Source organism: Coregonus lavaretus, assembly GCF_964263955.1.
Source record: "Coregonus lavaretus genome assembly, chromosome: 24".
NCBI classification, from domain to species: domain Eukaryota; kingdom Metazoa; phylum Chordata; class Actinopteri; order Salmoniformes; family Salmonidae; genus Coregonus; species Coregonus lavaretus.
The window spans coordinates 44,485,256-44,512,639 of record NC_140011.1 but is presented as its reverse complement, the minus strand read 5'-3'; the positions used below and the strand labels follow the sequence as shown (position 1 = coordinate 44,512,639).

The following is a 27,384-nucleotide window of genomic DNA, read 5'->3' as shown; positions in this document are numbered from 1 at the left end:
AGCTTTTAGTTTGAACTGTGCAGTCAGTGAGCTTTTTCACAACGTTCTCAGCCCCCACACCAAAGAGACTCCATTAACCATCATGCATCATTCCTCTAAGGAGAGCTGAAGGAGGAAGTGAGTGTTAAAGAGAGAGGCTGATAGTCAGTTCAGCTAACAGGTGCATAGAGACTAGGGTCCTTCTCCTCCCCTCTCTGGAGACCACCTAGAACCACCTGCTGTAGAACTAACACCAGTCAGATGTTAAGATGGTAGACCACCTAGAACCACCTGCTGTAGAACTAACACCAGTCAGATGGGAGGCAACCTAGAACCACCTGCTGTAGGACTAACACCAGTCAGATGTTAAGATGGTAGACCACCTAGAACCACCTGCTGTAGGACTAACACCAGTCAGATGTTAAGATGGTAGACCACCTAGAACCACCTGCTGTAGGACTAACACCAGTCAGATGGGAGGCCACCTAGAACCACCTGCTGTAGAACTAACACCAGTCAGATGGGAGGCCACCTAGAACCACCTGCTGTAGGACTAACACCAGTCAGATGGGAGGCCACCTAGAACCACCTGCTGTAGGACTAACACCAGTCAGATGGGAGGCCACCTAGAACCACCTGCTGTAGGACTAACACCAGTCAGATGGGAGGCCACCTAGAACCACCTGCTGTAGGACTAACACCAGTCAGATGGGAGGCCACCTAGAACCACCTGCTGTAGGACTAACACCAGTCAGATGGGAGGCCACCTAGAACCACCTGCTGTAGGACTAACACCAGTCAGATGTTAAGATGGTAGACCACCTAGAACCACCTGCTGTAGAACTAACACCAGTCAGATGTTAAGATGGGAGGCCACCTAGAACCACCTGCTGTAGAACTAACACCAGTCAGATGGGAGGCCACCTAGAACCACCTGCTGTAGAACTAACACCAGTCAGATGGGAGGCCACCTAGAACCACCTGCTGTAGGACTAACACCAGTCAGATGGGAGGCCACCTAGAACCACCTGCTGTAGGACTAACACCAGTCAGATGTTAAGATGGTAGACCACCTAGAACCACCTGCTGTAGGACTAACACCAGTCAGATGGGAGGCCACCTAGAACCACCTGCTGTAGAACTAACACCAGTCAGATGTTAAGATGGTAGACCACCTAGAACCACCTGCTGTAGAACTAACACCAGTCAGATGGGAGGCCACCTAGAACCACCTGCTGTAGGACTAACACCAGTCAGATGGGAGGCCACCTAGAACCACCTGCTGTAGAACTAACACCAGTCAGATGTTAAGATGGGAGGCCACCTAGAACCACCTGCTGTAGGACTAACACCAGTCAGATGGGAGGCCACCTAGAACCACCTGCTGTAGAACTAACACCAGTCAGATGTTAAGATGGTAGACCACCTAGAACCACCTGCTGTAGAACTAACACCAGTCAGATGTTAAGATGGGAGACCACCTAGAACCACCTGCTGTAGAACTAACACCAGTCAGATGGGTGGCCACCTAGAACCACCTGCTGTAGGACTAACACCAGTCAGATGTTAAGATGGTAGACCACCTAGAACCACCTGCTGTAGAACTAACACCAGTCAGATGTTAAGATGGGAGGCCACCTAGAACCACCTGCTGTAGGACTAACACTAGTCAGATGGGAGGCCACCTAGAACCACCTGCTGTAGAACTAACACCAGTCAGATGGGAGGCCACCTAGAACCACCTGCTGTAGAACTAACACCAGTCAGATGTTAAGATGGGAGGCCACCTAGAACCACCTGCTGTAGGACTAACACCAGTCAGATGGGAGGCCACCTAGAACCACCTGCTGTAGAACTAACACCAGTCAGATGTTAAGATGGTAGACCACCTAGAACCACCTGCTGTAGAACTAACACCAGTCAGATGGGAGGCCACCTAGAACCACCTGCTGTAGGACTAACACCAGTCAGATGTTAAGATGGGAGGCCACCTAGAACCACCTGCTGTAGGACTAACACCAGTCAGATGTTAAGATGGTAGACCACCTAGAACCACCTGCTGTAGGACTAACACCAGTCAGATGTTAAGATGGTAGACCACCTAGAACCACCTGCTGTAGGACTAACACCAGTCAGATGTTAAGATGGGAGGCCACCTAGAACCACCTGCTGTAGAACTAACACCAGTCAGATGGGAGGCCACCTAGAACCACCTGCTGTAGAACTAACACCAGTCAGATGTTAAGATGGCAGACCACCTAGAACCACCTGCTGTAGGACTAACACCAGTCAGATGGGAGGCCACCTAGAACCACCTGCTGTAGAACTAACACCAGTCAGATGGGAGGCCACCTAGAACCACCTGCTGTAGGACTAACACCAGTCAGATGGGAGGCCACCTAGAACCACCTGCTGTAGAACTAACACCAGTCAGATGTTAAGATGGTAGACCACCTATAACCACCTGCTGTAGGACTAACACCAGTCAGATGTTAAGATGGTAGACCACCTAGAACCACCTGCTGTAGGACTAACACCAGTCAGATGGGAGGCCACCTAGAACCACCTGCTGTAGAACTAACACCAGTCAGATGTTAAGATGGCAGACCACCTAGAACCACCTGCTGTAGGACTAACACCAGTCAGATGGGAGGCCACCTAGAACCACCTGCTGTAGAACTAACACCAGTCAGATGGGAGGCCACCTAGAACCACCTGCTGTAGGACTAACACCAGTCAGATGGGAGGCCACCTAGAACCACCTGCTGTAGAACTAACACCAGTCAGATGTTAAGATGGTAGACCACCTATAACCACCTGCTGTAGGACTAACACCAGTCAGATGTTAAGATGGTAGACCACCTAGAACCACCTGCTGTAGGACTAACACCAGTCAGATGGGAGGCCACCTAGAACCACCTGCTGTAGAACTAACACCAGTCAGATGTTAAGATGGGAGGCCACCTAGAACCACCTGCTGTAGAACTAACACCAGTCAGATGGGAGGCCACCTAGAACCACCTGCTGTAGAACTAACACCAGTCAGATGTTAAGATGGTAGACCACCTAGAACCACCTGCTGTAGAACTAACACCAGTCAGATGGGAGGCCACCTAGAACCACCTGCTGTAGAACTAACACCAGTCAGATGTTAAGATGGTAGACCACCTAGAACCACCTGCTGTAGAACTAACACCAGTCAGATGTTAAGATGGTAGACCACCTAGAACCACCTGCTGTAGGACTAACACCAGTCAGATGTTAAGATGGTAGACCACCTAGAACCACCTGCTGTAGAACTAACACCAGTCAGATGTTAAGATGGTAGACCACCTAGAACCACCTGCTGTAGGACTAACACCAGTCAGATGGGAGGCCACCTAGAACCACCTGCTGTAGAACTAACACCAGTCAGATGTTAAGATGGTAGACCACCTAGAACCACCTGCTGTAGAACTAATACCAGTCAGATGTTAAGATGGTAGACCACCTAGAACCACCTGCTATAGGACTAACACCAGTCAGATGGGAGGCCACCTAGAACCACCTGCTGTAGAACTAACACCAGTCAGATGGGAGACCACCTAGAACCACCTGCTGTAGGACTAACACCAGTCAGATGGGAGGCCACCTAGAACCACCTGCTGTAGAACTAACACCAGTCAGATGGGAGGCCACCTAGAACCACCTGCTGTAGGACTAACACCAGTCAGATGGGAGGCCACCTAGAACCACCTGCTGTAGAACTAACACCAGTCAGATGGGAGGCCACCTAGAACCACCTGCTGTAGGACTAACACCAGTCAGATGGGAGGCCACCTAGAACCACCTGCTGTAGGACTAACACCAGTCAGATGGGAGGCCACCTAGAACCACCTGCTGTAGGACTAACACCAGTCAGATGGGAGGCCACCTAGAACCACCTGCTGTAGGACTAACACCAGTCAGATGGGAGGCCACCTAGAACCACCTGCTGTAGAACTAACACCAGTCAGATGTTAAGATGGGAGGCCACCTAGAACCACCTGCTGTAGGACTAACACCAGTCAGATGGGAGGCCACCTAGAACCACCTGCTGTAGGACTAACACCAGTCAGATGTTAAGATGGTAGACCACCTAGAACCACCTGCTGTAGGACTAACACCAGTCAGATGTTAAGATGGTAGACCACCTAGAACCACCTGCTGTAGAACTAACACCAGTCAGATGTTAAGATGGAAGGCCACCTAGAACCACCTGCTGTAGAACTAACACCAGTCAGATGGGAGGCCACCTAGAACCACCTGCTGTAGAACTAACACCAGTCAGATGGGAGGCCACCTAGAACCACCTGCTGTAGGACTAACACCAGTCAGATGTTAAGATGGGAGGCCACCTAGAACCACCTGCTGTAGAACTAACACCAGTCAGATGTTAAGATGGGAGGCCACCTAGAACCACCTGCTGTAGAACTAACACCAGTCAGATGGGAGGCCACCTAGAACCACCTGCTGTAGAACTAACACCAGTCAGATGGGAGGCCACCTAGAACCACCTGCTGTAGGACTAACACCAGTCAGATGGGAGGCCACCTAGAACCACCTGCTGTAGAACTAACACCAGTCAGATGTTAAGATGGTAGACCACCTAGAACCACCTGCTGTAGGACTAACACCAGTCAGATGGGAGGCCACCTAGAACCACCTGCTGTAGGACTAACACCAGTCAGATGGGAGGCCACCTAGAACCACCTGCTGTAGAACTAACACCAGTCAGATGGGAGGCCACCTAGAACCACCTGCTGTAGGACTAACACCAGTCAGATGGGAGGCCACCTAGAACCCCCTGCTGTAGGACTAACACCAGTCAGATGGGAGGCCACCTAGAACCACCTGCTGTAGGACTAACACCAGTCAGATGGGAGGCCACCTAGAACCACCTGCTGTAGGACTAACACCAGTCAGATGGGAGGCCACCTAGAACCACCTGCTGTAGAACTAACACCAGTCAGATGGGAGGCCACCTAGAACCACCTGCTGTAGGACTAACACCAGTCAGATGGGAGGCCACCTAGAACCACCTGCTGTAGAACTAACACCAGTCAGATGGGAGGCCACCTAGAACCACCTGCTGTAGGACTAACACCAGTCAGATGGGAGGCCACCTAGAACCACCTGCTGTAGGACTAACACCAGTCAGATGGGAGGCCACCTAGAACCACCTGCTGTAGAACTAACACCAGTCAGATGGGAGGCCACCTAGAACCACCTGCTGTAGGACTAACACCAGTCAGATGGGAGGCCACCTAGAACCACCTGCTGTAGGACTAACACCAGTCAGATGTTAAGATGGGAGGCCACCTAGAACCACCTGCTGTAGGACTAACACCAGTCAGATGGGAGGCCACCTAGAACCACCTGCTGTAGGACTAACACCAGTCAGATGGGAGGCCACCTAGAACCACCTGCTGTAGGACTAACACCAGTCAGATGGGAGGCCACCTAGAACCACCTGCTGTAGGACTAACACCAGTCAGATGTTAAGATGGGAGGCCACCTAGAACCACCTGCTGTAGAACTAACACCAGTCAGATGAAATAAAACATTTCAGTAGATGATAAATATTGGAGCGGTTGATAGTTCTGATACAGACATGCACTAATGAGTATCAGAGCAATTCAGTTCGAGACCACCAAATGGAAGTATACTGCAAAAAACAATTGCTCTAAACTAAAAAAAAGGCATAGGTTGTAATTTTAAAGCAGAAATGAACTTAAAACTAATTTTTACATCAAAGTACATATCAAATTGTTATGCTCTTATTTCAAAAAGTATTTTAACCCACGAGAGAAAAATATCAAAATAAAAACGAAGAACGGAGGCAGAGAATTTCTCCCTTACCTTTTCACCGAAACACTCAAGCAAGTCTCGAACATACCCTCGCATCTCTTGCAAGAATTTATACTGTTCTGCGTCGTCATTGGACGAACCCTCGAGGCGGCGAATGGTGTTCTGAGCTGCCTCGAGTTCTTCCTGGATCTGATCGTAGCGCTTAGCATTAGCATCATGCCCCACACGCATCTGGCTCAGCCTAGAGACACACACACACACACACACACACGAGACAAACAGGGTGAGTTGAGTGGATCTGAGCCTACAGACAGACAGACAGACAGAAGAGAGAGAGAGAGGGTGAGTCCTGTAAAGTTATCCCATGAAGCTTGGTTTACAACTGTCAATAGACACATATGATGTGGTAATCAAATCAAATCAGATTGTATTTGTCACATTCACGTGTTTAGCAGATGTTATAGCGGGTGTAGCGAAATGCTTGTGCTTCTAGCTCCGACAGTGCAGTAATATCTAACAAGTAATATCTAACAATTTCACAACATATACCCAATACACACAAATCTAAGTAAGGAATGGGATTTAAGAATATATACATATATGGACAAGCGATGTCAGAGCGGCATGGACTAAGATACAGTAGAATACAGTATATACATATGAGATGAGTAGTGCAAGATATGGAAACATTATTAAAGTGACTAGTGTTCCATTTCTTAAAGTGGCCAGTGATTTCAATAGGCAGCAGCAGCCTCTAATATTCTATTGGTCTACAGCGCTGTGGTCAGGGGCTAACTATAAAGCAGCTTTCAGCAGGACTGGAGCTCAGCCTGGGACGGCATACAGGACAGACAGACAGAGACAGACAGACAGACAGACAGACAGACAGACAGACAGACAGACAGACAGACAGACAGACAGACAGACAGACAGACAGACAGACACTTAGTGAGGACTGACCAATAGAAAGGAAGACCATGAGGTAATGTGCCTGAGGTAAACCAGGTGACTGAGTGGGGGAAGAGAGGAGAGTCACCCCTGGCAAACCTTTCCAGCAGCACAAACCACACAGCTTCTAGCTGGCTGGGATTCCAGTAACAGCAGAATGGAGTGGCTTCTAGCTGGCTAGGATTCCAGTAACAGCAGAATGGAGTGGCTTCTAGCTGGCTAGGATTCCAGTAACAGTAGAATGGAGTGGCTTCTAGCTGGCTAGGATTCCAGTAACAGCAGAAGGGAGTGGCTTCTAGCTGGCTGGGATTCCAGTAACAGCAGAATGGAGTGGCTTCTAGCTGGCTAGGATTCCAGTAACAGCAGAAGGGAGTGGCTTCTAGCTGGCTGGGATTCCAGTAACAGCAGAATGGAGTGGCTTCTAGCTGGCTGGGATTCCAGTAACAGCAGAAGGGAGTGGCTTCTAGCTGGCTGGGATTCCAGTAACAGCAGAATGGAGTGGCTTCTAGCTGGCTGGGATTCCAGTAACAGCAGAATGGAGTGGCTTCTAGCTGGCTGGGATTCCAGTAACAGCAGAAGGGAGTGGCTTCTAGCTGGCTGGGATTCCAGTAACAGCAGAAGGGAGTGGCTTCTAGCTGGCTAGGATTCCAGTAACAGCAGAATGGAGTGGCTTCTAGCTGGCTGGGATTCCAGTAACAGCAGAAGGGAGTGGCTTCTAGCTGGCTGGGATTCCAGTAACAGCAGAATGGAGTGGCTTCTAGCTGGCTGGGATTCCAGTAACAGCAGAAGGGAGTGGCTTCTAGCTGGCTGGGATTCCAGTAACAGCAGAAGGGAGTGGCTTCTAGCTGGCTGGGATTCCAGTAACAGCAGAAGGGAGTGGCTTCTAGCTGGCTAGGATTCCAGTAACAGCAGAATGGAGTGGCTTCTAGCTGGCTGGGATTCCAGTAACAGCATAGTAGAATGGAGTGGCTTCTAGCTGGCTGGGATTCCAGTAACAGCAGAAGGGAGTGGCTTCTAGCTGGCTAGGATTCCAGTAACAGCAGAAGGGAGTGGCTTCTAGCTGGCTAGGATTCCAGTAACAGCAGAAGGGAGTGGCTTCTAGCTGGCTGGGATTCCAGTAACAGCAGAAGGGAGTGGCTCCAGAGCGCTCAGGACCTCAGACTGGGGCAAAGGTTCACCTTCAACAGGACAACGACCCTAAGCATTCAGCCAAGACAACGCAAGAGTGGCTTTGGGACAAGTCTCTGAATGTCCTTGAGTGGCCCAGCCAGAGCCCGGACTTGAACCCAATCTAACATCTCTGGAGACCTGAAAATAGCTGTGCAGCGACGCTCCCCATCCAACCTGACAGAGCTTGAGAGGATCTGCAGAGAAGAATGGGAGAAACTCCCCAAATACAGGTATGCCAAGCTTGTAGCGTCTTACCCAAGAAGACTCGAGGCTGTAATCGCTGCCAAAGGTGCTTCAACAAAGTACTGAGTAAAGGGTCTGAATACTTATGTAAATGTGATATTTCCGTTTTTTATTTCTAAAAACCTGTTTTTTTGCTTTGTCATTATGGGGTAGTGTGTTTAGATTGATGACGGGGGAATAAAAATAAAAAATCAATTTTAGAATAAGGCTTTAACGTAACAAAATGTGGAAAAAGTGAAGGGGTCTGAATACTTTCCTTGACCAGGTCAGTAGTGACAGGTGAAAGGTCAACGTTAGGGTTAGCAGAGTACTGGATCCGTCAGGTACCTGTCTCTGAGGCGTGTCTTGACCAGGTCAGCAGTGACAGGTGAAAGGTCACCACCAGGGGCGCTGTAGACCAGTGCGCAGCCCTCAGCCTTGCTAATGTAGGAGTAGGGCAGGCTGTAGGTAGAGCTGTAGGGCTGCTGGGGGTCGTAGCTGTTGCTCTGGTAGTACATACTACCGCTACTGCTGTCGTCTGGCTGGCAGGACTGGACCTACACAACAACACAATGTATGGTGTGTGTTACCTTGGGGGATGCTGGCGTGTGTGAGTGTGGTATTACCTGGGGGATGCTGGTGGGTGTGAGTGTGGTATTACCTGGGGGATGCTGGTGTGTGTGAGTGTGGTATTACCTTGGGGGATGCTGGTGAGTGTGGTATTACCTGGGGGGATGCTGGTGTGTGTGAGTGTGGTATTACCTGGGGGGATGCTGGTGTGTGTGAGTGTGGTATTACCTGGGGGATGCTGGTGTGTGTGAGTGTGGTATTACCTGGGGGATGCTGGTGTGTGTGAGTGTGGTATTACCTGGGGGATGCTGGTGTGTGTGAGTGTGGTATTACCTGGGGGATGCTGGTGTGTGTGAGTGTGGTATTACCTGGGGGATGCTGGTGTGTGTGAGTGTGGTATTACCTGGGGGGATGCTGGTGTGTGTGAGTGTGGTGTTACCTGGGGGATGCTGGTGTGTGTGAGTGTGGTATTACCTGGGGGATGCTGGTGTGTGTGAGTGTGGTATTACCTGGGGGATGCTGGTGTGTGTGAGTGTGGTATTACCTGGGGGATGCTGGTGTGTGTGAGTGTGGTATTACCTGGGGGGATGCTGGTGTGTGTGTGTTACCTGGGGGATGCTGGTGTGTGTGAGTGTGGTATTACCTGGGGGGATGCTGGTGTGTGTGAGTGTGGTGTTACCTGGGGGATGCTGGTGTGTGTGAGAGGGGTATTACCTGGGGGATGCTGGTGTGTGTGAGTGTGGTATTACCTGGGGGGATGCTGGTGTGTGTGTGTTACCTGGGGGATGCTGGTGTGTGTGAGTGTGGTATTACCTGGGGGGATGCTGGTGTGTGTGAGTGTGGTATTACCTGGGGGATGCTGGTGTGTGTGAGTGTGGTATTACCTGGGGGATGCTGGTGTGTGTGAGTGTGGTATTACCTGGGGGATGCTGGTGTGTGTGAGTGTGGTATTACCTGGGGGGATGCTGGTGTGTGTGAGTGTGGTATTACCTGGGGGGATGCTGGTGTGTGTGAGTGTGGTGTTACCTGGGGGATGCTGGTGTGTGTGAGAGGGGTATTACCTGGGGGATGCTGGTGTGTGTGAGTGTGGTATTACCTGGGGGGATGCTGGTGTGTGTGTGTTACCTGGGGGATGCTGGTGTGTGTGAGTGTGGTATTACCTGGGGGATGCTGGTGTGTGTGAGTGTGGTATTACCTGGGGGATGCTGGTGTGTGTGAGTGTGGTATTACCTGGGGGATGCTGGTGTGTGTGAGTGTGGTATTACCTGGGGGGATGCTGGTGTGTGTGAGTGTGGTATTACCTGGGGGATGCTGGTGTGTGTGAGTGTGGTATTACCTGGGGGGATGCTGGTGTGTGTGAGTGTGGTGTTACCTGGGGGATGCTGGTGTGTGTGAGTGTGGTATTACCTGGGGGATGCTGGTGTGTGTGAGTGTGGTATTACCTGGGGGATGCTGGTGTGTGTGAGTGTGGTATTACCTGGGGGATGCTGGTGTGTGTGAGTGTGGTATTACCTGGGGGGATGCTGGTGTGTGTGTGTTACCTGGGGGATGCTGGTGTGTGTGTGTTACCTGGGGGATGCTGGTGTGTGTGAGTGTGGTATTACCTGGGGGGATGCTGGTGTGTGTGAGTGTGGTATTACCTGGGGGATGCTGGTGTGTGTGAGTGTGGTATTACCTGGGGGGATGCTGGTGTGTGTGAGTGTGGTGTTACCTGGGGGATGCTGGTGTGTGTGAGTGTGGTATTACCTGGGGGATGCTGGTGTGTGTGAGTGTGGTATTACCTGGGGGATGCTGGTGTGTGTGAGTGTGGTATTACCTGGGGGATGCTGGTGTGTGTGAGTGTGGTATTACCTGGGGGGATGCTGGTGTGTGTGTGTTACCTGGGGGATGCTGGTGTGTGTGAGTGTGGTATTACCTGGGGGGATGCTGGTGTGTGTGAGTGTGGTGTTACCTGGGGGATGCTGGTGTGTGTGAGTGTGGTATTACCTTGGGGGGATGCTGGTGTGTGTGTGAGTGTGGTATTACCTGGGGGATGCTGGTGTGTGTGAGTGTGGTATTACCTGGGGGGATGCTGGTGTGTGTGAGTGTGGTATTACCTGGGGGATGCTGGTGTGTGTGAGTGTGGTATTACCTGGGGGGATGCTGGTGTGTGTGAGTGTGGTGTTACCTGGGGGATGCAGGTGTGTGTGTGTGTGTGTGTGTGTTACCTGGGGGATGCTGGTGTGTGTGAGTGTGGTATTACCTGGGGGATGCTGGTGTGTGTGAGTGTGGTATTACCTTGGGGGATGCTGGTGTGTGTGTGTGTGGTATTACCTGGGGGATGCTGGTGTGTGTGAGTGTGGTGTTACCTGGGGGATGCTGGTGTGTGTGAGTGTGGTATTACCTTGGGGGGATGCTGGTGTGTGTGTGAGTGTGGTATTACCTGGGGGATGCTGGTGTGTGTGAGTGTGGTATTACCTGGGGGGATGCTGGTGTGTGTGAGTGTGGTATTACCTGGGGGATGCTGGTGTGTGTGAGTGTGGTATTACCTGGGGGGATGCTGGTGTGTGTGAGTGTGGTGTTACCTGGGGGATGCAGGTGTGTGTGTGTGTGTGTGTGTGTGTGTGTTACCTGGGGGATGCTGGTGTGTGTGAGTGTGGTATTACCTGGGGGATGCTGGTGTGTGTGAGTGTGGTATTACCTTGGGGGATGCTGGTGTGTGTGAGTGTGGTATTACCTGGGGGATGCTGGTGTGTGTGAGTGTGGTATTACCTGGGGGGATGCTGGTGTGTGTGAGTGTGGTATTACCTGGGGGATGCTGGTGTGTGTGTGTTACCTGGGGGGATGCTGGTGTGTGTGAGTGTGGTATTACCTGGGGGGATGCTGGTGTGTGTGAGTGTGGTATTACCTGGGGGGATGCTGGTGTGTGTGAGTGTGGTATTACCTTGGGGGATGCTGGTGTGTGTGAGTGTGGTATTACCTGGGGGATGCTGGTGTGTGTGAGTGTGGTATTACCTGGGGGGATGCTGGTGTGTGTGAGTGTGGTATTACCTGGGGGATGCTGGTGTGTCTGTTACCTGGGGGATGCTGGTGTGTGTGAGTGTGGTATTACCTGGGGGGATGCTGGTGTGTGTGAGTGTGGTATTACCTGGGGGATGCTGGTGTGTGTGAGTGTGGTATTACCTGGGGGGATGCTGGTGTGTGTGAGTGTGGTATTACCTGGGGGATGCTGGTGTGTGTGTGTGTGTTACCTGGGGGATGCTGGTGTGTGTGAGTGTGGTATTACCTGGGGGGATGCTGGTGTGTGTGAGTGTGGTATTACCTGGGGGATGCTGGTGTGTGTGAGTGTGGTATTACCTGGGGGATGCTGGTGTGTGTGTGTGTTACCTGGGGGGATGCTGGTGTGTGTGAGTGTGGTATTACCTGGGGGATGCTGGTGTGTGTGAGTGTGGTATTACCTGGGGGGATGCTGGTGTGTGTGAGTGTGGTATTACCTGGGGGATGCTGGTGTGTGTGAGTGTGGTATTACCTGGGGGGATGCTGGTGTGTGTGAGTGTGGTATTACCTGGGGGGATGCTGGTGTGTGTGAGTGTGGTATTACCTTGGGGGATGCTGGTGTGTGTGAGTGTGGTATTACCTGGGGGATGCTGGTGTGTGTGAGTGTGGTATTACCTGGGGGGATGCTGGTGTGTGTGAGTGTGGTATTACCTGGGGGATGCTGGTGAGTGTGAGTGTGGTATTACCTGGGGGGATGCTGGTGTGTGTGAGTGTGGTATTACCTGGGGGATGCTGGTGTGTGTGAGTGTGGTATTACCTGGGGGGATGCTGGTGTGTGTGAGTGTGGTATTACCTGGGGGATGCTGGTGTGTGTGAGTGTGGTATTACCTGGGGGGATGCTGGTGAGTGTGAGTGTGGTATTACCTTGGGGGATGCTGGTGTGTGTGAGTGTTACCTGGGGGATGCTGGTGTGTGTGAGTGTGGTATTACCTGGGGGATGCTGGTGTGTGTGTGTTACCTTGGGGGATGCTGGTGTGTGTGAGTGTGGTATTACCTGGGGGATGCTGGTGTGTGTGAGTGTGGTATTACCTGGGGGATGCTGGTGTGTGTGAGTGTGGTATTACCTGGGGGATGCTGGTGTGTGTGAGTGTGGTATTACCTTGGGGGGATGCTGGTGTGTGTGAGTGTGGTATTACCTGGGGGATGCTGGTGTGTGTGAGTGTGGTATTACCTGGGGGATGCTGGTGTGTGTGAGTGTGGTATTACCTGGGGGATGCTGGTGAGTGTGAGTGTGGTATTACCTAGGGGGATGCTGGTGTGTGTGAGTGTGGTATTACCTGGGGGATGCTGGTGTGTGTGAGTGTGGTATTACCTGGGGGATGCTGGTGTGTGTGAGTGTGGTATTACCTGGGGGATGCTGGTGTGTGTGAGTGTGGTATTACCTGGGGGGATGCTGGTGTGTGTGAGTGTGGTGTTACCTGGGGGATGCTGGTGTGTGTGAGTGTGGTATTACCTTGGGGGATGCTGGTGTGTGTGAGTGTGGTATTACCTGGGGGGATGCTGGTGTGTGTGAGTGTGGTATTACCTGGGGGATGCTGGTGTGTGTGTGTTACCTGGGGGATGCTGGTGTGTGTGAGTGTGGTATTACCTTGGGGGATGCTGGTGTGTGTGAGTGTGGTATTACCTGGGGGGATGCTGGTGTGTGTGAGTGTGGTATTACCTGGGGGATGCTGGTGTGTGTGAGTGTGGTATTACCTGGGGGATGCTGGTGTGTGTGAGTGTGGTATTACCTGGGGGATGCTGGTGTGTGTGAGTGTGGTATTACCTGGGGGGATGCTGGTGTGTGTGAGTGTGGTATTACCTTGGGGGATGCTGGTGTGTGTGAGTGTGGTATTACCTGGGGGGATGCTGGTGTGTGTGAGTGTGGTGTTACCTGGGGGATGCTGGTGTGTGTGAGTGTGGTATTACCTTGGGGGATGTTGGTGTGTGTGAGTGTGGTATTACCTTAGGGGATGCTGGTGTGTGTGAGTGTGGTGTTACCTGGGGGATGCTGGTGTGTGTGAGTGTGGTATTACCTTGGGGGATGCTGGTGTGTGTGAGTGTGGTATTACCTGGGGGGATGCTGGTGTGTGTGAGTGTGGTATTACCTGGGGGATGCAGGTGTGTGTGAGTGTGGTGTTACCTGGGGGATGCAGGTGTGTGTGAGTGTGGTGTTACCTGGGGGATGCTGGTGTGTGTGAGTGTGGTGTTACCTTGGGGGATGCTGGTGTGTGTGAGTGTTACCTGGGGGATGCTGGTGAGTGTGAGTGTGGTATTACCTTGGGGGATGCTGGTGTGTGTGAGTGTGGTATTACCTGGGGGGATGCTGGTGTGTGTGAGTGTGGTATTACCTGGGGGGATGCTGGTGTGTGTGAGTGTGGTGTTACCTGGGGGATGCTGGTGTGTGTGAGTGTGGTATTACCTGGGGGATGCTGGTGAGTGTGAGTGTGGTATTACCTTGGGGGATGCTGGTGTGTGTGAGTGTGGTATTACCTGGGGGGATGCTGGTGTGTGTGAGTGTGGTATTACCTGGGGGATGCAGGTGTGTGTGAGTGTGGTGTTACCTGGGGGATGCAGGTGTGTGTGAGTGTGGTGTTACCTGGGGGATGCTGGTGTGTGTGAGTGTGGTATTACCTGGGGGATGCTGGTGTGTGTGAGTGTGGTATTACCTTGGGGGATGCTGGTGTGTGTGAGTGTTACCTGGGGGATGCTGGTGTGTGTGTGTTACCTGGGGGATGCTGGTGTGTGTGAGTGTGGTATTACCTTGGGGGATGCTGGTGTGTGTGAGTGTTACCTGGGGGATGCTGGTGTGTGTGTGTTACCTGGGGGATGCTGGTGTGTGTGAGTGTGGTATTACCTTGGGGGATGCTGGTGTGTGTGAGTGTTACCTGGGGGATGCTGGTGTGTGTGTGTTACCTGGGGGATGCTGGTGTGTGTGAGTGTGGTATTACCTGGGGGATGCTGGTGTGTGTGAGTGTGGTATTACCTGGGGGATGCTGGTGTGTGTGAGTGTGGTATTACCTGGGGGGATGCTGGTGTGTGTGTGTTACCTGGGGGATGCTGGTCCCTTTGCGTATCTGCTCCTGTTCCCAGCGTGACACCTCCTCATCCTGACCTCCTGTATCCAACGCCTCATCATCACTACCCTCTATACCTATTGGAGGGGAGAGGGAGGAGAGAGGGGAGGGAGGAGGGGGAAGGGAGGAGAGCGGGATGAGGGGGAAGGGAGGAGGGAGGGAGGAGGGGGAAGGGAGGGAGGAGGGGGAAGGGAGGGAGGAAGGAGGGAAGGAGGAGGGAGGAGGGAAGGAGGGAGGGAGGGAGGAGGGAAGGAGGGAGGGAGGGGAGGAGGGAAGGGGGAGGGAGGGGGGAGGAGGGGAGGAGGGAGGGGAGGGGAGGAGGGGAGGAGGGAGGGGAGGGGAGGAGGGGAGGAGGGAGGGGAGGGAGGAGGGGGAAGGGAGGGAGGAGAGGGAAGGGAGGAGAGAGGGAGGAGAGGGAAGGGAGGAGAGAGGGAGGAGAGGGAAGGGAGGAGAGCGGGAGGAGAGAGGGATGAGGGGGAAGGGAGGAGGGAGGGAGGAGGGGGAAGGGAGGGAGGAGGGGGAAGGGAGGAGGGAAGGAGGGAAGGAGGAGGGAGGAGGGAAGGAGGGAGGGAGGGAGGAGGGAAGGAGGGAGGGAGGGGGGAGGGGGGGAGGGAGGGGGGGAGGGAGGGAAGGGAGGGGGGAGGAGGGGAGGAGGGAAGGGGGGAGGAGGGGAGGAGGGAAGGGGGGAGGGAGGGGGGAGGAGGGGAGGAGGGAGGGGAGGAGGGAGGGGAGGGGAGGAGGGAGGGGAGGGGAGGAGGGGAGGAGGGAGGGGAGGGGAGGAGGGGAGGAGGGAGGGGAGGGGAGGAGGGGAGGAGGGAGGGGGGGAGGAGGGGAGGAGGGAGGGGGGGGGGGGGGGAGGAGAAAGGGAGGAGAGAGAAGGGGGGGAGAGAGAATTGTTAGTGCCTTCAGAAAGTATTCCTACCCCTTGACTTATTCCACATGTTGTTGTGATACAGCTTAAAATCTAAATGGATTAAATTGTTTTTCCCCCCTCTCACCCATCTACACACAATACCCCATTAAGACAAAGTGAAAACTTCGTTATTAGAAATGTTTGCAAATGTATTGAAAATGAAAACTCATTTACATAAGTCAATACACGTTAGAGTCACCTTTGGCAGCCATTACAGCTGTGAGTCTTTCTGGGTAAGTCTCTAAGAGCTTTCTGGATTGTCCAATATTTGCACTTTTTTTTTTTTAAAGCTCTGTCAAGTTGGTTGTTGATCATTGCTCGACAGCCATTTTCAAGTCATGCCATAGATTTTCAAGCAGATTTAAGTCAAAACTGTAACGAAGCCACTCAGGAACACTCAATGTCGTCTTGGTAAGCAACTCCAGTGTATATTTGGCCTTGTGTTTTAGGTTATTGTCCTGCTGAAAGGAGAATTTGTCTCCCAGTATCTGTTGGAAAGCAGACTGAACCAGGTTTTCCTCTAGGATTTTGCCTGTGCTTAGCTCTATTCCGTTTATTTTCATCCTAAAAAACTCCAGTCCTTGCCGATGACAAGCATACCCATAACATGATGCAGTCACCACCATGCTTGAAAATATGAAGAGTGGTACTCAGTGATGTGTTGTGTTGGATTTGCCCCAAACATTACACTTTGTATTCAGGACAAAAAGTTAATTTCTTTGCCATTTTTTGCAGTTTTACTTTAGTGCCTTCAAATCCCGGAGCAGTTTCCTTCCTCTCCGGCAACCGAATTAGGAAGGACATCTTTGTAGTGACTGGGTGTATTGATATACCGTGCTCAAAGGGATATTCAACGTCTGCTCTTCGTATTTTTACCCATCTACCAATAGGTGCCCTTCTTTTGCGAGGCATTGAAAAACCTCCCTGGTCTTTGTGGTTGAATCGGTGTTCGAAATTCACTGCTTGACTGATGGACCTTACAGATAATTGTATGTGTCGGGTACAGAGATGAGGTAGTCGGGGCGGCAGGTAGCTTAGTGGTTAAGAGCGTTGTGCCAGTAACCGAAAGGTCGCTGGTTCTAATCCCCGAGCCGACTAGGTGAAAAATCTGTCGACATGCCCTTGAGCAAGGCACTTAACCCTAATTGCTCCTGTAAGTCGCTCTGGATAAGAGCGTCTGCTAAATTACTAAAATGTAAATATCATGTTAAAAACTATTATTGCACACAGAATGAGTCCATGCAACTTATTATGTGACTTAAGCACATTTTTACTCCTGAAATTATTTAGGCTTGCCATGTCAAAGCAGTGAATACATATTGACTCAAGACATTTCAGCTTTTCTTTTTTAATTAATTTGTAAAAATGACTAAAAACGTAATTCGACTTTGACATTATGAGGTATTGTGTGTAGGCCAGTGACACAAAATCTAAATGTAATCCATCTTAAATTCAGGCTGTAACACAACAAAATGTGGAAAAAGTCAAGTAGTGTGAAGGCACTGTATATCCTACCCATCTCTAGTATCTGGCTCTTGTTCTTGACTATGGTAACAGTAGTAGTAGTAGTGTATTGGTAGTAGTAGTAGTAGTAGTAGTAGTGCATTGGTGGTAGTAGTAGTAGCAGCTAGTAGTGTATTGGTAGTAGTAGTAGTAGCAGCTAGTAGTGTATTGGTAGTAGTAGTAGTAGTAGTGCAGCAGTAGTAGTGTATTGGTAGTAGCAGTAGTTTAGAAGTAGTAGTAGTAGTAGTAGTAGTAGTGTATTGGTAGTGTAGTAGTAGTAGCTAGTAGTGTATTGGTAGTAGTAGTAGTAGTAGTAGTAGTAGTAGTAGTAGTAGTAGTAGTAGCAGTAGTAGCGCTAGTAGCAGCTAGTAGTGTATTGGTAGTAGTAGTAGTAGCTAGTAGTAGTAGCAGCTAGTAGTGTATTGGTAGTAGTAGTAGTAGCAGCAGCTAGTAGTGTATTGGTAGTAGAAGTAGTAGTAGTAGTAGCTAGTAGTGTATTGGTAGTAGTAGTAGTAGTAGTAGTAGTAGTAGTAGTAGTAGTAGTAGTAGTAGCTAGTAGTAGTAGCAGCAGCAGTGTATTGGTAGTGTAGTAGTAGCTAGTAGTGTATTGGTAGTAGTAGTAGCTAGTAGTAGTAGTAGCTAGTAGTGTATTGGTAGTAGTAGTAGCTAATAGTGTATTGGTAGTAGTAGCAGCTAATAGTAGCGGTAGTAGTAGCTAGTAGTGTATTGGTAGTAGTAGTAGTAGTAGCTAGTAGCTAGTAGGAGTAGCAGCTAGTAGTGTATTGGTAGTAGTAGTAGTAGTAGTAGTAGTAGTAGCAGCAGCTAGTAGTGTATTGGTAGTAGAAGTAGTAGTAGTAGTAGCTAGTAGTGTATTGGTAGTAGTAGCTAGTAGTAGTAGTAGTAGCAGTAGCTAGTAGTGTATTGGAAGGAGTAGCTAGTAGTAGTAGTAGCAGTATCTAGTAGTGAATTAGTAGTAGTATTAGATAGTAGTAGTAGTAGTAGCAGTAGTAGTAGCGGTAGTAGTAGTAGTAGTAGCAGCTAGTAGTGTATTGGTAGTAGAAGTAGTAGTAGTAGCTAGTAGTGTATTGGTAGTAGAAGTAGTAGTAGTAGCTAGTAGTGTATTGGTAGTAGTAGCTAGTAGTAGTAGTAGTAGTAGTAGTAGTAGCAGCAGCTAGTAGTGTATTGGTAGTAGTAGCTAGTAGTAGTAGCAGTAGCTAGTAGTGTATTAGTATATGTAGCTAGTAGTGTATTGGTCGTAGTAGTAGTAGTAGTAGCAGCTAGTAGTAGTAGCAGCAACAGCTAGTAGTGTATTGGTAGTAGTAGTAGTAGTAATAGCTAGTAGTAGCAGCGGTAGTAGTAGTAGCTAGTAGTAGTTAGTAGCTAGTAGTAGTAGCTAGTAGTAGCAGTAGTAGTATATTGGTAGTGTGGTAGTAGTAGCAGCTAGTGGTGTATTGGTAGTAGTAGTAGCTAGTAGTAGTAGCAGTAGTAGTAGCGGTAGTAGTAGTATTAGATAGTAGTAGTAGCGGTAGTAGTAGTAGTAGTAGTAGTAGTAGCAGCTAGTAGTGTATTGGTAGTAGAAGTAGTAGTAGTAGCTAGTAGTGTATTGGTCGTAGTAGTAGTAGTAGTAGTAGCAGCCAGTAGTGTATCGGTAGTAGTAGTAGTAGTAATAGCTAGTAGTAGCAGCGGTAGTAGTAGTAGCTAGTGGTAGTGCTAGTAGTAGCTAGTAGTAGCAGCGGTAGTAGTAGTAGCTAGTAGTAGCAGCAGTAGTAGTAGTAGCTAGTGGTAGTGCGAGTAGTAGCTAGTAGTAGTGCTAGTAGTAGTAGCTAGTAGTATATTGGTAGTGTGGTAGTAGTAGCAGCTAGTGGTGTATTGGTAGTAGTAGTAGCTAGTAGTAGTAGTAGTAGTACCTAGTAGTGTAGTAGCAGCTGCTAGTAGTGTATTGGTAGTAGTAGTAGCTAGTAGTGTATTGGTCGTAGTAGTAGTAGTAGTAGTAGTAGTAGTACCTAGTAGTGTAGTAGCAGCTGCTAGTAGTGTATTGGTAGTAGAAGTAGTAGTAGCAGCAGCAGCTAGTAGTGTATTGGTAGTAGTAGTAGTAGTAATAGCTAGTAGTAGTGCTAGTAGTAGTAGCTAGTAGTAGCATCAGCAGTAGTAGTAGCTAGTAGTAGCAGTAGTAGCTAGTAGCAGTAGCTAGTAGTAGCTAGTGGTAGTGCTAGTAGTAGTAGCTAGTAGTAGTTAGTAGCTAGTAGTAGCAGCAGCAGTAGTAGTAGCTAGTAGCAATGTGGTAGTAGTAGCAGCTAGTGGTGTATTAATAATATGCTATTTAGCAGATGCGTTTATCCAAAGTGACTTGCATACATGTCTACGTATGGGTGGTCCCGGGGATCGAACCCACTACCCTGGCGTTACAAGCGCCATGCTCTACCAATTGAGCTACAGAGGACCACGTATTGGTAGTAGTAGTAGCTAGTAGTAGTAGCAGTAGTAGTAGTGGTAGTAGTAGTAGCTAGTAATGTATTGGTAGTAGTAGTAGTAGTTGTTGTTGTAGTTGTAGTAGTAGCAGTAGCTAGTAGTGTATTGGTAGTAAAAGTAGCTAGTAGTAGCTAGTAGTGTATTGGTAGTAGTAGTAGTAGTAGTAGTAGTAGTAGCAGTAGTAGTAGTGGTAGTAGTAGTAGCTAGTAATGTATTGGTAGTAGTAGTAGTAGTTGTTGTTGTAGTTGTAGTAGTAGCAGTAGCTAGTAGTGTATTGGTAGTAAAAGTAGCTAGCAGTAGCTAGTAGTGTATTGGTAGTAGTAGTAGCTAGTAGTAGCTAGAAGTGTATTGGTAGTAGTAGTAGTAGTAGTAGTAGTAGTAGTAGTGTATTGGTAGTATTACATTTACATTTTAGTGATTTAGCAGATGCTCTTATCCAGAGCGACTTACAGTTAGTGAATACATATATATATTTTTTTTTTTTTTTTTTTTTGGTTAATTGTTTTTTATTATTATTTTTTTATACTGGCGCCCCGTGGGAATCGAACCCACAACCCTGGCGTTGCAAACGCCATGCTCTATCAACTGAGCTACATCCCTGCCGGCCATTCCCTCCCCTACCCTGGACGACGCTGGGCCAATTGTGCGCCGCCCATTAGTCTCCCGGTCGCGGCCGGCTGCGACAGAGCCTGGATTCGAACCAGGATCTCTAGTGGCACAGTTAGCACTGCGATGCAGTGCCTTAGACCACTGCGCCACTCAGGAGTTAAATAAGGTATGTTTTATTTTTAATAAATGTTTAACACTTTCTAAAAACCTGTTTTCACTTTGTCATTATGGTAGTAGTAGTAGCTAGTAGTAGCTAGTAGTGTATTGGTAGTAGTAGTAGTAGTGTATTGGTAGTAGTAGTAGCTAGTAGTGTATTGGTAGTAGTAGTAGTAGCTAGTAGTGTATTGGTAGTAGTAGTAGCTAGTAGTAGCTAGAAGTGTATTGGTAGCAGTAGTAGTAGTAGTAGTAGCTAGTAGTATATTGCTAGTAGTAGTAGTAGCAGTAGTAGTAGTAGTAGTAGCTAGTAGTGTATTGGTAGTAGTAGCAGCAGCAGCGTATTGGTAGTGTAGTAGTAGCTAGTAGTGTATTGGTAGTAGTAGTAGCTAGTAGTAGCTAGAAGTGTATTGGTAGTAGTAGTAGTAGCAGCTAGTAGTAGTAGTAGTAGTAGTAGTAGTAGTAGTAGTAGTAGTAGTAGTAGTAGTAGTAGTAGTAGTAGTAGTAGTAGTAGTAGTAGTAGTAGTAGTAGTAGTAGCAGCAGCAGCAGCAGCAGCAGCGTATTGGTAGTGTAGTAGTAGCTAGTAGTGTATTGATAGTGTAGTAGTAGTAGCGGTAGTAGTAGCTAGTAGTGTATTGGTAGTAGCTAGTAGTAGTAGTAGTAGTGTATTGGTAGTAGTAGTAGTAGTAGTAGTAGTAGCAGCTAGTAGTAATAGCTAGTAGTGTATTGGTAGTAGTAGTAGTAGCTAGTAGTGTATTGGTAGTAGAAGTAGTAGTAGCTAGTAGTGTATTGGTAGTAGAAGTAGTAGTAGCTAGTAGTGTATTGGTAGTAGTAGTAGTAGTAGCGGTAGTAGTAGCGGTAGTGTATTGGTAGTAGTAGTAGCTAGTAGTGGTAGTAGTAGCTAGTAGTAGTAGTAGCAGTAGCTAGTAGTGTATTGGTAGTAGTAGCTAGTAGTAGCAGTAGCTAGTAGTGTATTGGTAGTAGTAGTAGAAGCTAGTAGTGTATTAGTAGTAGCTAGTAGTGTATTGGTGGTAGTAGTAGTAGTAGTAGTAGTAGTAGCAGCAGCTAGTAGTGTATTGGTGGTAGTAGTAGTAGTAGTAGTAGTAGTAATAGCTAGAAGTAGTGCTAGTAGTAGCTAGTAGTAGCAGCTAGTGGTGTATTGGTAGTAGTAGTAGCTAGTGGTAGTAGTAGTAGTAGCTAGTAGTGTAGTAGTAGTAGTAGTGGTAGCTAGTAGTGTATTGGTAGTAGTAGTAGCTAGTAGTAGTGCTAGTAGTAGTAGTAGCTAGTAGTAGTAGTAGTAGTGGTAGTAGTAGCTAGTAGTGTATTGGTAGTAGTATTAGCTAGTAGTAGTGCTAGTAGTAGCTAGTAGTAGTGCTAGTAGTAGTAGCTAGTAGTAGTTAGTAGTAGCTAGTAGTAGCAGTAGTAGCTAGTAGTAGTAGCTAGTAGTATATTGGTAGTGTGGTAGTAGTAGCAGCTAGTGGTGTATTGGTAGTAGTAGCTAGTAGTGTAGTAGTAGTAGTAGTGGTAGTAGTAGCTAGTAGTGTATTGGTGGTAGTAGTAGTAGTAGCAGCTAGTAGTGTATTGGTAGTAGTAGTAGCAGCTAGTAGTAGTAGTAGTAGTAGTAGTAGTTGTTGTAGTAGTAGCAGTAGCTAGTAGTGTATTGGTAGTAAAAGTAGCTAGTAGTGTATTGGTAGTAGTAGTGTATTGGTGGTAGTAGTAGTAGTAGTAGCTAGTAGTGTATTGGTAGTAGTAGTAGTAGCTAGTAGTGTATTGGTAGTAGTAGTAGTAGCTAGTAGTGTATTGGTAGTAGTAGTAGTAGTGTATTGGTAGTAGTAGTAGTAGCTAGTAGTGTATTGGTAGTAGTAGTAGCTAGAAGTGTATTGGTAGCAGTAGTAGTAGTAGTAGTAGCTAGTAGTATATTGCTAGTAGTAGTAGTAGCAGTAGTAGTAGTAGTAGTAGCTAGTAGTGTATTGGTAGTAGTAGTAGTAGTAATAGCTAGTAGTAGCAGCGGTAGTAGTAGTAGCTAGTAGTAGTTAGTAGCTAGTAGTAGTAGCTAGTAGTAGCAGTAGTAGTATATTGGTAGTGTGGTAGTAGTAGCAGCTAGTGGTGTATTGGTAGTAGTAGTAGCTAGTAGTAGTAGCAGTAGTAGTAGCGGTAGTAGTAGTATTAGATAGTAGTAGTAGCGGTAGTAGTAGTAGTAGTAGTAGTAGTAGCAGCTAGTAGTGTATTGGTAGTAGAAGTAGTAGTAGTAGCTAGTAGTGTATTGGTCGTAGTAGTAGTAGTAGTAGTAGCAGCCAGTAGTGTATCGGTAGTAGTAGTAGTAGTAATAGCTAGTAGTAGCAGCGGTAGTAGTAGTAGCTAGTGGTAGTGCTAGTAGTAGCTAGTAGTAGCAGCGGTAGTAGTAGTAGCTAGTAGTAGCAGCAGTAGTAGTAGTAGCTAGTGGTAGTGCGAGTAGTAGCTAGTAGTAGTGCTAGTAGTAGTAGCTAGTAGTATATTGGTAGTGTGGTAGTAGTAGCAGCTAGTGGTGTATTGGTAGTAGTAGTAGCTAGTAGTAGTAGTAGTAGTACCTAGTAGTGTAGTAGCAGCTGCTAGTAGTGTATTGGTAGTAGTAGTAGCTAGTAGTGTATTGGTCGTAGTAGTAGTAGTAGTAGTAGTAGTAGTACCTAGTAGTGTAGTAGCAGCTGCTAGTAGTGTATTGGTAGTAGAAGTAGTAGTAGCAGCAGCAGCTAGTAGTGTATTGGTAGTAGTAGTAGTAGTAATAGCTAGTAGTAGTGCTAGTAGTAGTAGCTAGTAGTAGCATCAGCAGTAGTAGTAGCTAGTAGTAGCAGTAGTAGCTAGTAGCAGTAGCTAGTAGTAGCTAGTGGTAGTGCTAGTAGTAGTAGCTAGTAGTAGTTAGTAGCTAGTAGTAGCAGCAGCAGTAGTAGTAGCTAGTAGCAATGTGGTAGTAGTAGCAGCTAGTGGTGTATTAATAATATGCTATTTAGCAGATGCGTTTATCCAAAGTGACTTGCATACATGTCTACGTATGGGTGGTCCCGGGGATCGAACCCACTACCCTGGCGTTACAAGCGCCATGCTCTACCAATTGAGCTACAGAGGACCACGTATTGGTAGTAGTAGTAGCTAGTAGTAGTAGCAGTAGTAGTAGTGGTAGTAGTAGTAGCTAGTAATGTATTGGTAGTAGTAGTAGTAGTTGTTGTTGTAGTTGTAGTAGTAGCAGTAGCTAGTAGTGTATTGGTAGTAAAAGTAGCTAGTAGTAGCTAGTAGTGTATTGGTAGTAGTAGTAGTAGTAGTAGTAGTAGTAGCAGTAGTAGTAGTGGTAGTAGTAGTAGCTAGTAATGTATTGGTAGTAGTAGTAGTAGTTGTTGTTGTAGTTGTAGTAGTAGCAGTAGCTAGTAGTGTATTGGTAGTAAAAGTAGCTAGCAGTAGCTAGTAGTGTATTGGTAGTAGTAGTAGCTAGTAGTAGCTAGAAGTGTATTGGTAGTAGTAGTAGTAGTAGTAGTAGTAGTAGTAGTGTATTGGTAGTATTACATTTACATTTTAGTGATTTAGCAGATGCTCTTATCCAGAGCGACTTACAGTTAGTGAATACATATATTTTTTTTTTTTTTTTTTTTTTTTTGGTTAATTGTTTTTTATTATTATTTTTTTATACTGGCGCCCCGTGGGAATCGAACCCACAACCCTGGCGTTGCAAACGCCATGCTCTATCAACTGAGCTACATCCCTGCCGGCCATTCCCTCCCCTACCCTGGACGACGCTGGGCCAATTGTGCGCCGCCCATTAGTCTCCCGGTCGCGGCCGGCTGCGACAGAGCCTGGATTCGAACCAGGATCTCTAGTGGCACAGTTAGCACTGCGATGCAGTGCCTTAGACCACTGCGCCACTCAGGAGTTAAATAAGGTATGTTTTATTTTTAATAAATGTTTAACACTTTCTAAAAACCTGTTTTCACTTTGTCATTATGGTAGTAGTAGTAGCTAGTAGTAGCTAGTAGTGTATTGGTAGTAGTAGTAGTAGTGTATTGGTAGTAGTAGTAGCTAGTAGTGTATTGGTAGTAGTAGTAGTAGCTAGTAGTGTATTGGTAGTAGTAGTAGCTAGTAGTAGCTAGAAGTGTATTGGTAGCAGTAGTAGTAGTAGTAGTAGCTAGTAGTATATTGCTAGTAGTAGTAGTAGCAGTAGTAGTAGTAGTAGTAGCTAGTAGTGTATTGGTAGTAGTAGCAGCAGCAGCGTATTGGTAGTGTAGTAGTAGCTAGTAGTGTATTGGTAGTAGTAGTAGCTAGTAGTAGCTAGAAGTGTATTGGTAGTAGTAGTAGTAGCAGCTAGTAGTAGTAGTAGTAGTAGTAGTAGTAGTAGTAGTAGTAGTAGTAGTAGTAGTAGTAGTAGTAGTAGTAGTAGTAGTAGTAGTAGTAGCAGCAGCAGCAGCAGCAGCAGCGTATTGGTAGTGTAGTAGTAGCTAGTAGTGTATTGATAGTGTAGTAGTAGTAGCGGTAGTAGTAGCTAGTAGTGTATTGGTAGTAGCTAGTAGTAGTAGTAGTAGTGTATTGGTAGTAGTAGTAGTAGTAGTAGTAGTAGCAGCTAGTAGTAATAGCTAGTAGTGTATTGGTAGTAGTAGTAGTAGCTAGTAGTGTATTGGTAGTAGAAGTAGTAGTAGCTAGTAGTGTATTGGTAGTAGAAGTAGTAGTAGCTAGTAGTGTATTGGTAGTAGTAGTAGTAGTAGCGGTAGTAGTAGCGGTAGTGTATTGGTAGTAGTAGTAGCTAGTAGTGGTAGTAGTAGCTAGTAGTAGTAGTAGCAGTAGCTAGTAGTGTATTGGTAGTAGTAGCTAGTAGTAGCAGTAGCTAGTAGTGTATTGGTAGTAGTAGTAGAAGCTAGTAGTGTATTAGTAGTAGCTAGTAGTGTATTGGTGGTAGTAGTAGTAGTAGTAGTAGTAGTAGCAGCAGCTAGTAGTGTATTGGTGGTAGTAGTAGTAGTAGTAGTAGTAGTAATAGCTAGAAGTAGTGCTAGTAGTAGCTAGTAGTAGCAGCTAGTGGTGTATTGGTAGTAGTAGTAGCTAGTGGTAGTAGTAGTAGTAGCTAGTAGTGTAGTAGTAGTAGTAGTGGTAGCTAGTAGTGTATTGGTAGTAGTAGTAGCTAGTAGTAGTGCTAGTAGTAGTAGTAGCTAGTAGTAGTAGTAGTAGTGGTAGTAGTAGCTAGTAGTGTATTGGTAGTAGTATTAGCTAGTAGTAGTGCTAGTAGTAGCTAGTAGTAGTGCTAGTAGTAGTAGCTAGTAGTAGTTAGTAGTAGCTAGTAGTAGCAGTAGTAGCTAGTAGTAGTAGCTAGTAGTATATTGGTAGTGTGGTAGTAGTAGCAGCTAGTGGTGTATTGGTAGTAGTAGCTAGTAGTGTAGTAGTAGTAGTAGTGGTAGTAGTAGCTAGTAGTGTATTGGTGGTAGTAGTAGTAGTAGCAGCTAGTAGTGTATTGGTAGTAGTAGTAGCAGCTAGTAGTAGTAGTAGTAGTAGTAGTAGTTGTTGTAGTAGTAGCAGTAGCTAGTAGTGTATTGGTAGTAAAAGTAGCTAGTAGTGTATTGGTAGTAGTAGTGTATTGGTGGTAGTAGTAGTAGTAGTAGCTAGTAGTGTATTGGTAGTAGTAGTAGTAGCTAGTAGTGTATTGGTAGTAGTAGTAGTAGCTAGTAGTGTATTGGTAGTAGTAGTAGTAGTGTATTGGTAGTAGTAGTAGTAGCTAGTAGTGTATTGGTAGTAGTAGTAGCTAGAAGTGTATTGGTAGCAGTAGTAGTAGTAGTAGTAGCTAGTAGTATATTGCTAGTAGTAGTAGTAGCAGTAGTAGTAGTAGTAGTAGCTAGTAGTGTATTGGTAGTAGTAGCAGCAGCAGCGTATTGGTAGTGTAGTAGTAGCTAGTAGTGTATTGGTAGTAGTAGTAGCTAGTAGTAGCTAGAAGTGTATTGGTAGTAGTAGTAGTAGTAGCTAGTAGTATATTGCTAGTAGTAGTAGTAGTAGTAGCAGCTAATAGTAGTAGTAGTAGTAGTAGCTAGTAGTGTATTGGTAGTAGTAGCAGCAGCAGCGTATTGGTAGTGTAGTAGTAGTAGTAGTAGTAGCTAATAGTAGTAGTAGTAGCAGTAGCTAGTAGTGTATTGGTAGTAGTAGCAAGTAGTAGTGCTAGTAGTAGTAGCTAGTAGTAGTTAGTAGCTAGTAGTAGCAGCAGCAGCAGTAGTAGCTAGTAGTAGCAGCTAGTAGTAGTAGCTAGTAGTATATTGGTAGTGTGGTAGTAGTAGCAGCTAGTGGTGTATTGGTAGTAGCTAGTAGTAGTAGTAGCTAGTAGTGTAGTAGTAGTAGTAGTGGTAGTAGTAGCTAGTAGTGTATTGGTAGTAGTAGTAGTAGTAGCAGTAGCAGCTAGTAGTGTATTGGTAGTACTAGTAGTAGTAGCAGCTAGTAGTGAATTGGTAGTAGTAGTAGTAGTAGTAGTAGTAGTTGTTGTTGTAGTAGTAGCAGTAGCTAGTAGTGTATTGGTAGTAAAAGTAGCTAGTAGTAGCTAGTAGTGTATTGGTAGTAGTAGTGTATTGGTGGTAGTAGTAGTAGTAGTAGTAGTAGTAGTAGCTAGTAGTGTATTGGTAGTAGTAGTAGTAGTAGTAGCTAGTAGTGTATTGGTAGTAATAATAGCTAGTAGTAGCAGCGGTAGTAGTAGTAGCTAGTAGTAGTGCTAGTAGTAGCTAGTAGTATATTGGTAGTGTGGTAGTAGTAGCAGCTAGTGGTGTATTGGTAGTAGTAGTAGTAGTAGTAGTAGTAGCGGTAGTAGTAGCTAGTAGTGTTTTGGTAGTAGTAGCAGTAGCGGTAGTAGTAGTAGTAGCGGTAGTAGTAGCTAGTAGTGTATTGGTAGTAGTAGCTAGTAGAAGTGCTAGTAGTAGTAGCTAGTAGTAGTTAGTAGCTAGTAG

The 27,384-nt window shown here is 47.2% G+C and overlaps 1 protein-coding gene and 2 long non-coding RNA genes across 4 annotated transcripts in view; all 3 read right to left on the bottom strand.

Annotated features, from left to right (window-relative positions):
- LOC311099903 (PAX3- and PAX7-binding protein 1-like) overlaps window positions 1-27,384 on the bottom strand; it is a gene marked incomplete at its 3' end in the record, with an annotated part of 89,713 nt that overhangs the window by 34,744 nt on the left and 27,585 nt on the right. The window contains exons 5-7 of the mRNA XM_084140622.1: window positions 14,784-14,887; window positions 8,497-8,705; window positions 5,860-6,049 (exon numbers count right to left, since the gene is read on the bottom strand). Coding sequence (XP_083996748.1) covers window positions 5,860-6,049; window positions 8,497-8,705; window positions 14,784-14,887 — 503 coding nt within the window. The remainder of the gene's footprint in view (window positions 1-5,859; window positions 6,050-8,496; window positions 8,706-14,783; window positions 14,888-27,384) is intronic.
- On the bottom strand, window positions 1,742-2,424 carry LOC311100254. The gene is made up of 3 exons (XR_014609817.1): window positions 2,248-2,424; window positions 1,879-2,145; window positions 1,742-1,776 (listed from the first exon to the last, which is right to left on the bottom strand). It is a non-coding gene; the product is annotated as an uncharacterized lncRNA (long non-coding RNA).
- LOC311100253 lies at window positions 3,445-5,714 on the bottom strand. Of its 2 annotated transcripts, none has more exons than XR_014609815.1 (3): window positions 4,217-5,714; window positions 3,621-4,161; window positions 3,445-3,479 (listed from the first exon to the last, which is right to left on the bottom strand). It is a non-coding gene; the product is annotated as an uncharacterized lncRNA (long non-coding RNA). The 2 variants fall into 2 exon arrangements; XR_014609816.1 differs by lacking the exon at window positions 3,445-3,479 and having other exon boundaries at window positions 3,486-3,667; window positions 3,715-4,161.